This window comes from Festucalex cinctus, chromosome 18 (genome assembly GCF_051991245.1).
Source record: "Festucalex cinctus isolate MCC-2025b chromosome 18, RoL_Fcin_1.0, whole genome shotgun sequence".
Classification (NCBI taxonomy): Eukaryota; Metazoa; Chordata; class Actinopteri; order Syngnathiformes; family Syngnathidae; genus Festucalex; species Festucalex cinctus.
The window spans coordinates 7260716-7276636 of record NC_135428.1 but is presented as its reverse complement, the minus strand read 5'-3'; the positions used below and the strand labels follow the sequence as shown (position 1 = coordinate 7276636).

Genomic DNA, 15921 nt, shown 5'->3' with positions numbered 1-15921 from the left:
GAAGAATCATTGGAGATTGACATACAGGATTTTTTATTTTTTTATTTTGTCTGGAGCTGGGCTCATACTGGTTCACCATTCCAAGTCCTGATCTATAAATAATGAGAAATTTAAAATTATATATATAAATATCTTGTGGGCTCAGACAAGAAACAACAGTCCAAAGATCATATCTCCAACCTCAAGGCTATTGTTACCCAGCTATGCTCCTGTATGGCATTAAAGTACATTCCACTGGGGTGAGGTAAGCAATATGTTGCGCTTTGTCACTTTGAAAACAACTGAGGAGGAAAAATGAGGAGGAAGGGGAAAGGAAGTCTTTTTGTTTGACCTCCCTCTCTAACGTTAACGTTATTCCTTCTTTGAAAATGCTTACAAAATTCTGTCCTCGCTCTGCCTTGACTTCACCTTCTTTCTGACCTCAGTTGTCATAATCTCCGATGTTAGATGGTGTGCTTTCAAAACAGCAGAATGTTCTCGACGCTTTATCTCTGTCTCCTTCTATAACTCACTTATCTGTTATGACGTACTTTCCCGACTTTGACATTTGTCCGAGTCGCTCCATGCCGGGCATGTGCGTTGCTGGTAACAATAGTCATCTTCCCTGAAACCTCATGATGTGTATTTCACCACTGCAATCACTCACAGACTATATTATCACCTTCCATTTTGGGGCAGATTTTTTATTTTTTTTCCCCCTGTGTAGCTGAAGATGTTATCATCCCGTAGCGCTTTGCTGCACGCTAAAATCATCAGATAGTGTTATAGTTCAAGATATGATGTTATATAACACATACAAGTCCTGCTAGTGTTAAGCACACATATTTGTTGAAGTGAATCTTTAGTTTCTGACCATGTCGTTCCCATTTAGCTTCAGATAAAAGTTGTTGATATAAATGGCAAGTTAGGTACCAAGTGAGTTATTCATGGATGAAAACTAAGTATAAAATGTTGAGGATGGTGCACTCCGTTCTGAGTGAAAATAATTTGAACCATCGGGTCATGAGAAATCTTTTTCTTCCAGCTGCTTTTTAGGGAACACTCGCAGTAAGCAATTTGTGCTTAGACGTCCGTGTTCTCTCAACCACTTGTCCTCATTAGGGTCACGTTTGAACTGGCGCAGAGGACATTAGCTTATTTATTTTTATACTGAGAGCTACTTCTTGGGTACTAATAATGCGAAGGGCTACCATTTTTATATTCAGGTACACTCCTGAAATACCAAATTTGCTGTTACTATTTGTGGGTAATAGTTCTTGTCATCAAAAGCTAGCTAGCTAGCTAGCTAGCTGGCTAGCTTGTCTCCATGAACGCTATGGTTTGGTTGTGGACTACAGTACTTACCTTCCAGCTATACAGTACTAAAATATAATTTTAATGTATTGTTTACAGATTTACATCAATGTAAATGTTTGTTGTTGTTTTTTAATCGCATTTGGGGTCCTGGTGTCTAGCCGTATCACACTTTGAAATGCAATATACTTTAAATGTGGACTGAGCTTACTAAAGTCTCACAAGATTTGTTGGTCTTTTTTTTTTTCTGTTTTATAGCATTTTCTTCTAGATAATTTTGGTTGTACTACAAATTTCACCATATTCAACTTTGGCAGTTCTACTGTATTGTACTTACTGGTTCATCAAGGCAAGCTTAATGTCGTAATCATCTTCTCGAGCAGCACGCAGTGGTGCCATTATCGTTCATCACACGGCAGGCGTCTCAACAGTGAAAAGGAACTTTATTTTCAAATCATTTTCAAACAGAGAATGTATTACACCAAAAGAAGGCCATCATCTTGATTAGAAAAGTAAAATATTGTCAACAAAAATGTAGCAATAGAATTTTAATGCATCCGACTATTTTCTCTGATTTGCTCTTTATCTTTACGTTATTCCATTAAATCTGTCCTGCACTTCTGCTATGAACGTTTGCTGGAGTTTCCTTGAAAGCATTGTAAGTAAAGCCCATACATAGTTGAATCAACCTAAATGCAATTCAGCTGTAGTACAACATTTTTTTTTATATGAAACTTGCAAAATACGTACTTTAGCAGATATGGTCTAAGGGGATTTAACTGTTTTGCTGTTGACATTATGTGCACATGGTTGCTTTGGTCCCTGTCTTGGTCCAGTTTGGTCTTTAAAAAAACAAAACAAAAAAAACAGACGGGTCACATTTGTCATCCTAGCCTGAAGATTCACTGGAAGTGGAAGAGTTTCTATGTTTTGTGCTTGCTGGCCTGTCACTGAGCAGAGGGAACGTCAAAACACTTTTTTGGCCTCAGTTGTTGTTGATGATCTGTCTGTGTATCCCGTAGCCCGTCATGCCAGCTTGAGTCGCCCCCCTGTTTGTGCCCATTTGCAGGCCGATGATGTTCTTGCCTTCGCTCAACTGCTCCTCCGAAAAATCCCTCTTGTTCTCTTGTGCCTTCCTGTAGACAAATGATATATTTTTTTTCTAACTACAACTCATTTATTTCTTACACTATCGCTTACTTTGACATAGCATGATTTTAGAGCGAAAAGGGAGGGGGGAAAAAACGACGTACTTATTGAACCAGCTGGCGTCTCCTCTGTAATTCCCATCATTCTTTGTGACAGCCAAGCTACCCAGAGCCGCCAAGGTCCTCTGGACAGCTGCCATATCCTTGCCTGGAGATGAATAATCAAATCAATAAAACACGCCGCAAACAGTAGTGTTGCACACATTTGAAAGCCGTCTTACTTTCAAAGAGGTCAACAGTTTGGAACATGTCCGTTTTCGTCACTCCGTATTTTTCTGCCGCACCGAGGAACAAGGAGATTTGCTCCATTTGAGCAAAAGCCCTTTCGGAGCTCTTGGTTTTTATTGGATTGTTGGGCGCGTTCAAGCTGTTCATCAGCTGACACAACACCTAAAGGCACAGAAAGTAGTTGCTTCTTATAGATTACGTGGCACTAAATAATAAGGATGACAAATCTGCATCCAACTTACATATCCATTCTTTAGCCATTCATGGAAACCGGTTTTGCCTGGCTGCGGCCGGCCCACGCCAGTTCCACACTGCGCCACGATCCACTCCACCAGCGTTTCCTCAAGCTCCGGGTCGTATTTTTTGTCAATCTTAACCTGCAACTCGCGGGTGAGACCGTAAGCCGGGCCCCTGTTTGCCATGTTGAGCCTGTTAGAAGGGAAAGTTTGGTTTAATAAACGGCAAGAGGATTTCCGGGCTCTTGGCAGGCTATTTTGTACTTTCCGGAATGCATGTTTAATGGAACATTTAACGATGGGCCCACTAGCACTTGGAAATCAGGAGACAAAGCACTTAGACCATTCCCTCAATTCTGATTTTTGACTTTTCAAGTCAGTGCTGATATGACAAAACACAGTACAGTTTGAACTGGACATAATGAGTACCACCTTAGTATTGCAGCCAGACCCGATTGTGACTGTAAAATGTTATGTTGACTTGTGTCATCACAGCTCGAGTCAGGCTTTGTAGTCTGGTTTTCATGTGCGACAGAAAAGGCTCTTCAATTTTTGTGCCCTTTCATGTCTTTGATTTAACACAATCTCTCTCATGTGAATTTGATTTTCTTCAACTTATTGTTTTCACATCGTTTGAAATGTGGCATCTTCTAATTGTCAATTTAACGCTGAACATTTGAAGTTCTGAAATTGTACTATTGAGACTTCATGCTCGTCAGTGTCTCACACACACACACACACACCAAAAATGCTGTCTTGCTTGACTTCACACTCTACTTTTGCTTTTTCTTTGGCTTTAATTTCCACTTGATTTGATGTCGATTTCCCATTGGATAAAAGCTATTTATGAACACATTTTAGACTGACAATTGTTCAAGAAGAGATTGTGTTTAGTTTGTGCTAGATTTTTTTTTTTTTTTTTTTTTTTTGCATAGCAGCTGTCTGCAGTAGGCTACTTCTTACTTACACATACCAAGAAGGCAAGGCCAAAAAAGATAGTTGATGCAATGCCAATGCGCTTTCAATTTGTGAAACAATCATGACAGCAGCAGTTTAAGTCTCCTTACGCAATCACTTCCATTTCAATCACACCCACTCCCACCACTTGTATTTACTAACACATGATTGCCATCTCAAATTTGTATGTGTGTGCTGACATGTCATGAGGAGAAAAGGACGGAGCAACTCACGTCATGACATTGTCAGAGGAGGAGTTGGAAAAGTCAGGTTGTTTTTTTCTTTTTCTTTTCTTTTCTTTTTTTTTTTTTTCTGAGCACAGTCCACTCCTATCATGGTGTATCCCCCGTAAACAGACTGTATCAATCAGAGACAATGCAAATGTGTCTCATGGAGCAGTGGCTGTGGAAACAATGCTCTTCATTTATGCTAAAGTTTCTGAAATAATGGAAATAGGATTTGGTTGTTTCTTGGTCAAAACATTTCCCCAAACAAATCAAATGATTTCCCTAAAATATAAACCAAACTGTAACAATATTCATTTTAACAGAATTGTATTCAGAGATTTGTTTCTAAATATATTTTCAAGGACAGATTTTTTTTAAAAATGTTATTCAGTGAATTTGCTTAGTGCTTAGTTACTACTACATCCATCACCAAATAAACTATACTAAACTGTGTGCAATTAGCTAGCTAGCTATGCTAAGTGACCCACTTGCTACAGTGTGCAGTTAGCTAGATAGCTATACTAGGCCCATTTGACACCCACTACAATGTGCACTTAGCACTTAGCTAGCTAGGTGCATCTCTCCCATTATAGTGTGCAGTTAGTTAGCTAGCTAGCTATGCTAGGCACATGTCCCACTACAGTGTGTACTGTAGTTAGCTAACTAGCTATCCACTCTGGAAAATACGGTATATATTCCCAGAATTTACAGAACAGTTTGTTATTATTTAGATTCCCAACTGAGGAGGTAAATGAGCCCATCAAAATTAACAGAGGTGTAAAAAGTGAACCACTGTAAAACATAAAAACAACCAATTATTATGCTTTAAATTTGATAACAATGGATAAGACACTTTTTTTTTTTCTTTAAATATGAGTCTGCTGATTTATTCATGTGTAAGTTATTTCTCTTCTTCCTAATTTTACAACTTGGAGGTTCAACTTTTAGGAGTCTATTGTAATTGATGAAAGATATATGTCTATTTATCTGACAACACCACTTTAAACTAAAACTTTACAGCATTTACTTATCATATAGTGTGATTAACGTTGGCCATGTGGCATCCGTTGTAGATTGGTTTCTGATAGTTTTTCCTTGTCCAAGTGGGAGGTTTAGACCAGAGGATTTTGTTGATCTATGTGAACTGTCAGCTTGTAAAGCCCTTTGAGATACTTTTGTGATTAAGGGCTATATGAATACATTTGACTTGATTACTTGTTTGTTTTTTTTTTAACATAAAAAAAATCTTTCATGCAAAACTGTCCCTGTTCACAAGGACAAATATTACTTACTTTTATTCATTTTTAGTTAAATCTCCAGCAGCCTTGTTTCTCTGAATCACGGCTGACCGCTACCTCCTATAATGCCGTATGCGCTTCCTGTTGGCTTCTACAGAATAGTCCTCCTTCCTGCATCCTGTTTGCTCATTCAGCTGTCACTTCCTTCCTCCCTCGGTAACAAAGAATGTTATGTGTATACAAGACTTTAAACAAAATGCCAAACAACACTGCTGTATACTGCCTGCGAGAACTGCCCTAATAGCTAACCCTCCATAAAGCATGTCTAGTCGGGAAAGTGTATCTGTAATGGCTTAGAAACATCTCAATCCCTCATTTAAATCATTTTGTGGCATATTTTACTGAAGTTGATGCCATATGGAAGTGTTTAGCCCTAGTAGGAAAAATTTTCCCACACTTCCTTTTTCTCGCCTGCACGTCTATGGTATGTATGCCTACTGCATATATTCGGAATGAGCTTTTATTTTATCGCTGCAGTTGCAGTGCTTATGTGTTGTGAAGCACCTTTGTTCCCTCAGGGCAGAAAGGCGCACCTATTACATCCCTTGCAAAACAGAGGCCTGTCTTGCACAACGCGAGCTGGCTGCTTGACAAATGATCGTTTTGTCTAATGGCTCCACACTGCTTTGGATGAGACTTGTGTCTGTTTATTGTCTGAGGTTGCAGCGGTTATATGGGCGGTAAGAGCATATGCCTGTTCGCTAAATGATTCCAAACCAGCTCACTTTATTAAAAACATCTGCTTGGACGCATTCTCTCGTCTATCTCAAGATCTGAGCCGTCCGGGCATATCCAAACTACTCCAGACGTACTTATCGGTGAACGAAATGAAGGCAGAAATGTCTGTGCACTTTGACCTTAACGTGCACTTTGAGCCCTCAACCATGTAAACAGCTGATTGTAGGTCACAAGGTCTTCCTGATGTGAACAATCACGGGTTATTTTTCCGGTGTTTGTAAACACATGATGCTATTTGAGAGCATGAGTAGAATCATATGTTTTTGAAATTAGTTCATACGGTAGTACATTTTCATTGAATGGATGATTTAAGAAATGATTCATTGTTACTATTCAATTAGTATTTCCATGGTTGGGAATTTGCATTCTTTGCTCGTCCTTTACTAGGGTTACGAGTTAGTTAATTCTATCCCAGGTGACTCTGGGTGAGAGGCGGTGTACATTCTAGACAAATGTGCCACACCCGCAAGTTAAATGAGTTTTCAGTTTTTCAAATTTAAAAGAAAAAACACACAGATTAGTTGCAGCCAACTTCAGTGACTACAGATTATTTTACACACATCACTTAATTTACAAACAAACCTTGTGTATGCTACAGTACATGAACGTGTCACTTAAATCACTTCTAGACACTAGACGATAATTCAAAGATACTTGTAATCATATTCTAATGTAGTGTGAATGCAACTTGAAACTCTAGTGTGAGGTCAAATTTACATTAGCTTTTCTTTACTGTGATAAATGTGCTAAAAAGTGCGTATATATGAATGTTGTCATGCTTCATTTCACTGCCTAAATTAAGACAAATGTCTAAATTAGTAGAAATTCGGTGTTGAGGCCGCCAGAAATGCGGAATGAAATGTGGATCTGCAACACAAACCACACCTTCAGTCATTGCTGAGCCTTATCGTTTCTATATAATTGAATGACTGTTTCGACGATTTCACTCTTACTTCAGAACTTATGTACAGTGAATAAAGGCTTCATGTTTGACTTGGAGGAGATTACGGCGACCAGAATTTCAAAACAGATTGCGGTCAACAAAGCAGTAGAGCAAAGTGTGTTGCTTATTCGGTGTGGCTGAACAAGTACTTTTTTTTTTTTTAACACTTATTTGACATACTAGTTCCAAAATCAGGTACTTTTATTCACAGACAGATGTGTGTGGGTATTTTCATGGTATGTGAGGTTTGCTATGACGTGCTGTTTATCACTGGCTCTCAGTCCCTTGAAGCGGCGTACCTCATGTATCACCCTTGGTGTTTCTGATTTCTTCCTTTCGAGGTGTTTTTCAACTTCCTTGTTGTTGCATCAGGTTGAATTATGCCACGTAATACTTATACTACGTAACATATTACATTCCAATTGGTGGCTGAAGTTCCTTAACGATTTGATCCAGAAGAATTGAATGAAAGCTGGCTAGCGTTGACCCTGGCTGGGAATTCAATGGCGCGTACCTATTGAAAGGCGCATGGTTTCGGAACAGCTATTATTCAAAACAAATGGCTACTTTTGTGCAGTCACTTGAAAACTCCGTCTTAGCCCCAGCAGTACTTGAAACGATAAAGTTTTGAAATTCATCACAAGGGTGAAGAGAAGAATGCTAAAAACAACAACACCAAAAACATTGCAATTCCGTCCAAGGAAGAATGAACTTTCACCATCTGATTATTAGTATGAGTGAGCCAGATTGAAGTAGACTTTTTTTTTTTTGTGTGCAAAGTTAGCCTTTAGCACTTATGGAATTTGAAAAGTGAAAGTAGGGTGAAAAAGGAGCATTTACTTACTTTGTGTAGTAGCGTTCAGGGAAGTAATGGTACACTTGTCTTGTCTTATGCTGTTCTCCTCCCCCTCTTATCTAATCCCTTTCAGCACAAGTACACTGTGCACTGCGCAGGTTGCCAAGGTAAATACTGCAAACACCCTTGTCTGAAATATATGACTTCACCGCATTCAAGAGAAAAGAGGGAGTCAGAGAAAGAGATACGCCTTCACGTCCTCTTATTTCACTCTGTGACCCGCCCCTTTGCTCTTTCTCCCTTTCTTTACTCAAATTGTAATTCCTTATTTAGGAGAAGCAAGGGAAGGAAAAAGAGGCCATGTGACAGGGGAGTTTGGTGTGGTCACTGAGAAGCATTTTCCAAATATCTCCCCCGCCCCATCACTGTGGAACAGCACTGGATTAAGGGGGGGGGCAGGAGTGAGGAATGAGCATCAAGAACAGTTTGTGGGAGGACAGGAAGGAGTCTGACTTATGGGAGAGCGGGGAAGCAGACGGACGAGCTCATCTCACGCCTGCGTGTTTGTCTTGTCTAAAATCAACACCACGCTCCTCCGTGCTCACATTCGTTTTAATCTCATGTGAAAAGAACAGGCCACGACACGACCCGCAGCATGCTGGAAGTGAACCGAAACTTGTCCTTGTTCCGAGTTTGTTTCCATGCCAACATGGGGGGAGACACTTCCCGCGCCACACATGCCAGACACAAGAGCAAGTCTGCACATGGGGAGACTTTTTTTTTATTTTATTTTTTTTTTAACGACAAACAATGACATCAGATGAGTGGACTCATCAGTTGAGGCCTTACAGGTCGTGAGCAAACATTTGTTCAGAAATGTTGGGAGTTGAGTTTGTAACGATTCACTATGACTGGTTTTACAACTACTTCCTGTAACCAGTGTGATATGAAACTTTTAACTATAGGGACAGCTACAGTGTTTTTGATTACCACACTTGGGACTAAAGACGTGTGGTGGAGAAAAATACAAGTGTGAATGTTTGGTCTGCTATACACATCGATCAACTGCATTTCAGCTTTCATTTGCATGTGGCTCTGATCCGCAGTTTTGGAAGATCATTTATCGGAACACACCCAGTTTTGGAACATGTGTCTCACTGATGTGTTTTGATGTCTGTCTCAGTACATTCATTAGTCAAACAAATAACACTCAGTCAGTTCCAGATTCTGGTTTTGCCTGTGAAGACAACGCTTTTACCGCAGTGAAACTCAACTAATTACGTAGGCTTGGGATAGATTGAGCCCTGACACGAATAGTGATAAAATGCACAAGTAACCGACTATCATGAAACATACATTATTATCCCAAAACACTTTAATATAATTTCAAATCCATTCTACAACATTACCCTTAAAAATAAATAAAATATTTCAGCTAGAGTTGTACGTGCTGTCAAGCTAGCTATCAGCTGGTGGCCAATCTAGCTAGCTACTCCTCTGCATGCTAACGTTGTGCCTAAGAGGGAGAGGGGCATTTAACTGGCGTCTTAGGGTGTTAGAAAGCGTTGTTGTTCGTTCGAGTGTACCGAAGAAATCGTGAGTATGTGAGTTTTCGCTGTATTACTACGACTACTGTTAGCAGTGTAACTAACTCTGGGTAAAAACCAAGCAATAATTGTGAAGCTGAGAGATTAAAAAAAAAAAAAAACATCAATCAGCACCTTTGTCTTAAATATTATTGTTCTGTAGCTGTGCTGTATACTACTGAGAGACCCACTGTGTTTCTCATTGTTTTACATTTCCTGTTTTATTTTGAAGGTTTATTTTGAGCCTTTAACGAAACTATTTCGAGACAGGATGTTTTAACAGGGACAAGTCTTTTTTTAGAACATTAACACAGTTTCATTCCCACATTTTTAAATGAGAACCGATCGCTTTTTGGTCATGTTAGCTTGTCAATAGCATCTTGGCTTTAATATTAACACATGCACAGGACATACAGTTAGCTTCTCCTATTCCAATTCAAACAGGCGCTGACTCTGATACCTGAAATGTTCCCAGCCAGAAAAAGCGTCAGCCAACTCCTACCTAGCAACATAATTGCTGTAATTATTGTTTCAAAACAAAAAAAATAACAAAACAAAATACTGTATGTTAACGCACTTCTCTAGCTTGTTAAAAAGGACATATATTTGAAAAAAATCTTCTCACCGTTAGAGGTACTAAGATTCAATTTAGGGGTGCTTGAGCACCACCTAAAATAGGCTAGAAACACCCATGTGTACCTTTATCTATTTATTTATTTATCTATTTATTTATTTATTTATTTTTTAAACTATTGTGTTGTGATGAGTCACCATTGAGTCTCCTCAGGCTTCCTCTGCACACCACCAAACATCTGGTGGCTTAGACTCAAACTCTTGCTGTGAACAGACCGAACAGGTTTAATTTGGTTTTGGGGTGCTGTGACACTCCGCCGCGTGTTAACGATCCTGCTGGGAGCCGCTAATTGAAAAACTGTCGCCTGGAGGACAGACATAAGTGTGAGTTCATGAGGGTGTCAAAAAAAATAAAAAAAATGTCGCGTTAGGCAGAATTAGAATTTTAACGAATGCAGGTGAATCATTCCGAAAGGACAACGCCGGATGGTGAATAATCTTCTTGATTTGTTATTTTAATAATAAGTCATTCATGTTGGATCTTGAAGGAAATAATTGCGGGGGGGAAAACATGGCAATGTTTTCTTAGACTTAGATGGATGTCTTCTGCATATTTAGGCCCGTTTTTATTAATTCATCGACATGTCTGCAGTATTGAGTCTTGAGTTGTGGGGGATAAAGAACTGCAGCGTGTGCTGGATCATTTATCTTAACATTTCCTGTGTCCAACCTTACACCATTAGTGGCTATGTGAGCCGTGAGAGGTGTGCTCATAATGAGGTACAGGACGTGCATGAATAAAAAAGACCACAGGCACTGCATGATACCACAGGGCCAAAATAATAGTTGGACACAGCAGGGAACACATTTATATTCCTTATCTAGTCCAAGCCTTCTTTCATGCTTGCTGTGATGTAGCGCAATAGTTTTTGTGAGACTGCGGATTTTTGGTCTCCACATGGTTTCTTGTTTCTTATGTTATGTATCTCTACCACTCTTTGATGGCAGTATACTGCTGTTTTAAACCGAATTTCCCCTGGGGGATCAATTGTCTCTTTCTTCTCTTCATTTGAGGATTAGCAGTCAGGATGGGTGCTGTAGTGTGGAGTTAAATCCTCTTGAGGGCGCTGTGTTTCATTCCACACACTGCAGCCACTGAGCTTCGAAAACTGTGACCCCTAAACGTCCATATAAATCTTACGCTTGCCATCTTCCTCCTCTCGTAAGGCTGTAGGATGCTCACCAGCTGCGCAGTGGATATGTCAAGGTGGATGTGAGGTTTGGTGGAGTCACTAACAGCACTTGTGTGACCACACCAGAGTGCAAAATGCACACACAGGCCATCATAGAGAGGCCGCATGCATTCTATAAGACAGTAATTTAAGAAATAAGATTAGGCTTGCGCTTAATTCATGTAGCTTGTGTTTATTGATCCAGTGTGAGGGGTGTGGGCTGAGATATTGAACGACTGAGAGCCGCGGGGTCCACAGACAACCTCCACTCGTGTCTTCGTGAAGGGTATATACATCATTAGCGTCTAATGGGAGGCCACCTCCGTTTGCATTCAGAAAATACAATTTAGCCGCCGGTTTCACACTTCTTTTTCAAATTTAAGGGACTAACAGAGGCGTGTCGGGATGACAAATGCACACTGTGGCGTCCACACGCCGACTGGATTTATTACTGCCGAGGCTAATTTAGGCTTCCGCTGGAGGATTATGTGTTCTTAAAGCCAATCCATAGAGATATGTGGGTGCAGTGGTGTGATCATATGTCCGTGTTCACACCCCATTGAAATCCTGAAAGATATTTTTGCTCTTCAGCTACGTGAGTAAAATTCATGTTAACAGCTGTAGAGCATCTACAGTATGTATTCTTAAATGATACTGTGAATCATACTTTGTTGTTATTTTGACATTTTAAAGCAGTAAATAGTAGGACTGGAGCAGGAAGACATTTTAGGTGAGTCTTGATGAAGGAGAAGATAGAACAGTTTGACCTTCATTTTGTCTATACGCTCTTAAGGACAGGATGTCCCAGAAGTCACTATACCCTATAACAGGGGTCGGCAGCCTTTACTGTCAAAAGAGCTATTTTAGGGCAAAAAATAATTACAAAAAAAATCTGTATGGAGCCACAAAACATTTGTAGATTGTGACGAAGGAAACAGTGTGCCCAAGACAGTGCTCATTTGAGCTGCGCAACTACAGAAAAATATGCAGCATCTAAATACGTTGAGATTTAATTTATTCTACCTTTATTTATTTATTTTTATTATTTGTATTTTTTTTTTGTAATTTATCAGACTTACATTCATACATTTTTAGACTTTTCTGCCTTTCTGTCAAATTTCTTACATTTTTTTTGACAATTTTGTGGACATATGGTAATTTTCTGGCACTTACTTTTATTGGATATTTTCTGGTATTTTTTTATTTGTACATTTCTTTCTGCCTTTTTTTGCTATCAATTTTCCAACATTATTTGGCCATTTTGTGGACATTTTATACAAATTTTTGGGATTCCTTATTGTTTTTGAACACTTCCTTTCCTGCATTTTTGGAAATGTTATGGACATTTAATGGTAAATTTGTGGATTTCTTCTTTTTTTTGACATTTTACAGTGAATGCTAAATTTGAAACGAATGCATTTGCATATTTCATTTAATTGTAATGTGAGGCTGTTTATCCAAGCTAGAAACAATTGGGAAAAAAATGACTGTGGATTCCAAGAAGACTCATAGCCCTAAATAGGTCTTTTTTTTTTTTTTTCAGATGATTTCAGCAGATCGCAGTGTACTGTGTTGACGCTCCTCGTAGATATATCCACTGGTGGGTTGCATCGTGTCATCATTGCCAGCATGATGTCACGTTATTTATGTCGCTGACGCACATATCGCCATCCCACCTACACACGTCGCCAGATCGGGATTTACCATTCCAAATGACGTGCTCGGCGGATGTACTTTGTCAAATAATTAGACATACATACGTCCAATTTTTGTACGTCCATTTAACAACAATATGAATTTGAAATCAGCAGTCGTGGAAAATCATGACAACTAAATTAAATCGTGTTCTGACGCTTAATCACGATTGGCTGATTTGTCGATTTTCATGTTTCTGATTATTTTTTTGGAACCCATCCTCCACCATATTGTGGCATGCTGGTGGAACTACATTGTAGTTGAGGAACGTTGTTTAGACAAAATTAGTGCTTTGCCACCATTTTGTGGCATCGTGATCGGCATTTTGGTGAAGTGACTTGAGCAACCTTCATTTTCAACTATCTTGGGGCATTTGGGGCCTGTCAAGGTGGGGGGAATTATTAACAGTTCCGAATACTAATCAGTTAGCACAAAACATTCAGCCTTCTTCTTGGAAAAAGATAAAGATTTTTAGTTGAATTGTACAGTTCATAAGTCACATTAATGGTGAAAACCTTTTTAAATGACTTATCCTGGTCTCATTTTTTGTTTCCCGAAAAACTGCATTTGGACAGGGAGGGGTGTGTAGACTTTTTATATCCACTGTTGTACAATTGATATCAAGAATGGATTTGGTAAAAAAAAAATAATAATAAAAATAATAATAATAATAATAATAAACATTAAAAAAATGTAATTCCCGTCGCGTGTGAAGACAATTGCAATTTTGGTACATTTTCCAAAAATATGAAAACAAATGCAAGAACATTAAAGAAGAGCATTTATCAAAAACAAAAAAAACATGTGTATGTAATGGTAAGCTAGATGGACGGATGAGGGGGAATCATTGTGTTTTAATGTTACACTGCTGGTAAAAAAAAAAAAAAAAAAAGAACAAGTCCATTTGCGAGAGGACAGGCAAGGTCAAAAGTAGCAGAGTGAGTCAGGTAGAGGAGGAGAGGGGCAGATGGAGACGGAAAGAGAGAGAGGGACGAGTGAGAGTAAGGGCTGAGAGCGGGTGCCAAGCGGGGGTTGGATTGGGAGGGGGGTGGGGGGGGGGGGGCTGTTGAGAGCAAAATGGAGACTGACACAAAATGATGGCACAAAACATTAAGAGGCTGCAAGAGGAAGAGCGCAATCCAGAGGGACACGCCAACTCCACTTTCATCTTTATGAATGAGCCGAGAGGCGCGGAGGCAAATATCCAAGGAACAATAGCGACTAATGAAATGATCTTTCTTCATGCCGAATAATAATGAACAAGCCGTGGTGATATGTAGGTCACGCAGGGGATGAAAATTTGATGAACGAGGCAACCCTGCGAATAGCCAGTTAATGGAAATCGATGCGTTAACTCTGCTTTATCCTTACTGAGGGAAGAAGAAAAATCAAAAAGGAGGTCGATTGTGAAGTGAAAGAGTCGATGGATGCATTCAGTGTCGGTTCGACGTCGGAACGTGACATTATGATGAGCAAACATGCCACACTGACTGAGCTTGTCCCGACAAGTGAAGGCACAAAAATAGAAGCAGCATACTCATAACATGCTACGACAGACAGCACCCATCATGTACATTTTTTAATTGACAGTCTGTCAAGTTAGAGAACTAGTCATACTGTATGAGTGCTTTTGTGTCCCTCTAGGTACATACAGAGTGCGTTAATGTACCATACAGCCATTTTCTCTACCTCTTGTTCTTATTAGCGTGAGCAAGGAAAGTATCCCAACTCATTTTTGGGTGAAAGGCAGCTGGTTAGACCTTAACTTAAGTGTTTTAAATCAGAAAATGTTTCATCTGAACCAGGTAGCTTACCGACATTCTCACGTAACTTCTTAAAGCACACCCGAACTCTCATACACACACCTCTTTTAAAATGGCCTCTCCAGCAGGTTCATCCTTACTTCATTCATCACTCTTATTACTCGCACGCTACCCAGCCTTGAAACACTGTACCGTCCCGTATTAAAATTGAAAGAAAGAAAAAAAAGATGTGATGTAATTACACGCTGCAATGAAATGTCTGCACATTTGAATGTGTTAAAGAATAAATGAGCGCACACCTCTGATGGATGGCATGAACTATGGGGATTTTTAGTGGCGGTTCCTTAGGTGAAACACCTGCACAGTCCAAGACCAAGCAATAGACCAAAAGACCTCAGATAGATAGATAGATAGATAGATAGATAGATGGCATACAGTATGAATAGATAGGTATATAGCTACATCGATCTAGCTATCAAGGTATAGCTCGCTAGCTAGCGAGGTATATAGCTAACTAGCGAGGTCTCTCGCGATCCAGCTAGCTCATATTATATACCTAATAACACAGCAGCATACAAAAGGCGTTTAGCCACCTGTACTTTGGTCAGACTGGAGATGACAGGCTAACTTAGCGTTAGCAAGCTTGTACGCCACATTACAGATGGTTTTACTGGACCAAAGCAAGAATAAAAACACGCAGAATTTGACTGTTGGCCAGGGTACAATGAGGGATCCATAAAGTTGAAGTAAGCTATTTTAAACTGTAAAGGGAAAACGTTTCTGTAGGAAGAGGCTACTGCTTCAACACACCTGTGTGTACACTGGTTCAATACTAGGGTGGTTATTTCCATAAGGTCAAAAAGGTGGGAATATTTTTAAAAAATTAACACATCAGACTCGCGGTGTATTTTCATCAGCAATAAAGTTTTGCATGGTTTATAGATCATGTTTGTGTAACTAAATTGTAAAAAATATCAATAATTTATTTAGTTTACAGTACAGTTTTTTTTTTAAACCACTAAGCAGTGACATGCTTCTGTAAAAGTGCAATGTGCCACAAAACATAACTTATTTTGAAAAGTAAATATCAAGGAAAAAATGTCTTCAAGGATGACACACCTGTTTCTCACTTCTTTCTTTTCTACTTC

The 15921-nt window shown here is 39.3% G+C and overlaps 1 protein-coding gene across 1 annotated transcript; it reads right to left on the bottom strand.

Moving 5' to 3' along the window:
- Positions 1-1719: 1719 nt before the first annotated feature.
- Positions 1720-8198, bottom strand: LOC144006631 (transgelin-like). The gene is made up of 5 exons (XM_077505576.1): positions 7973-8198; positions 2972-3158; positions 2723-2891; positions 2547-2649; positions 1720-2429 (listed from the first exon to the last, which is right to left on the bottom strand). Exons 2-5 carry the CDS (start codon positions 3149-3151, stop codon positions 2279-2281), a joined length of 603 nt encoding a protein of 200 aa, XP_077361702.1. The 5' UTR covers positions 3152-3158; positions 7973-8198; the 3' UTR covers positions 1720-2278.
- Positions 8199-15921: the final 7723 nt, after the last annotated feature.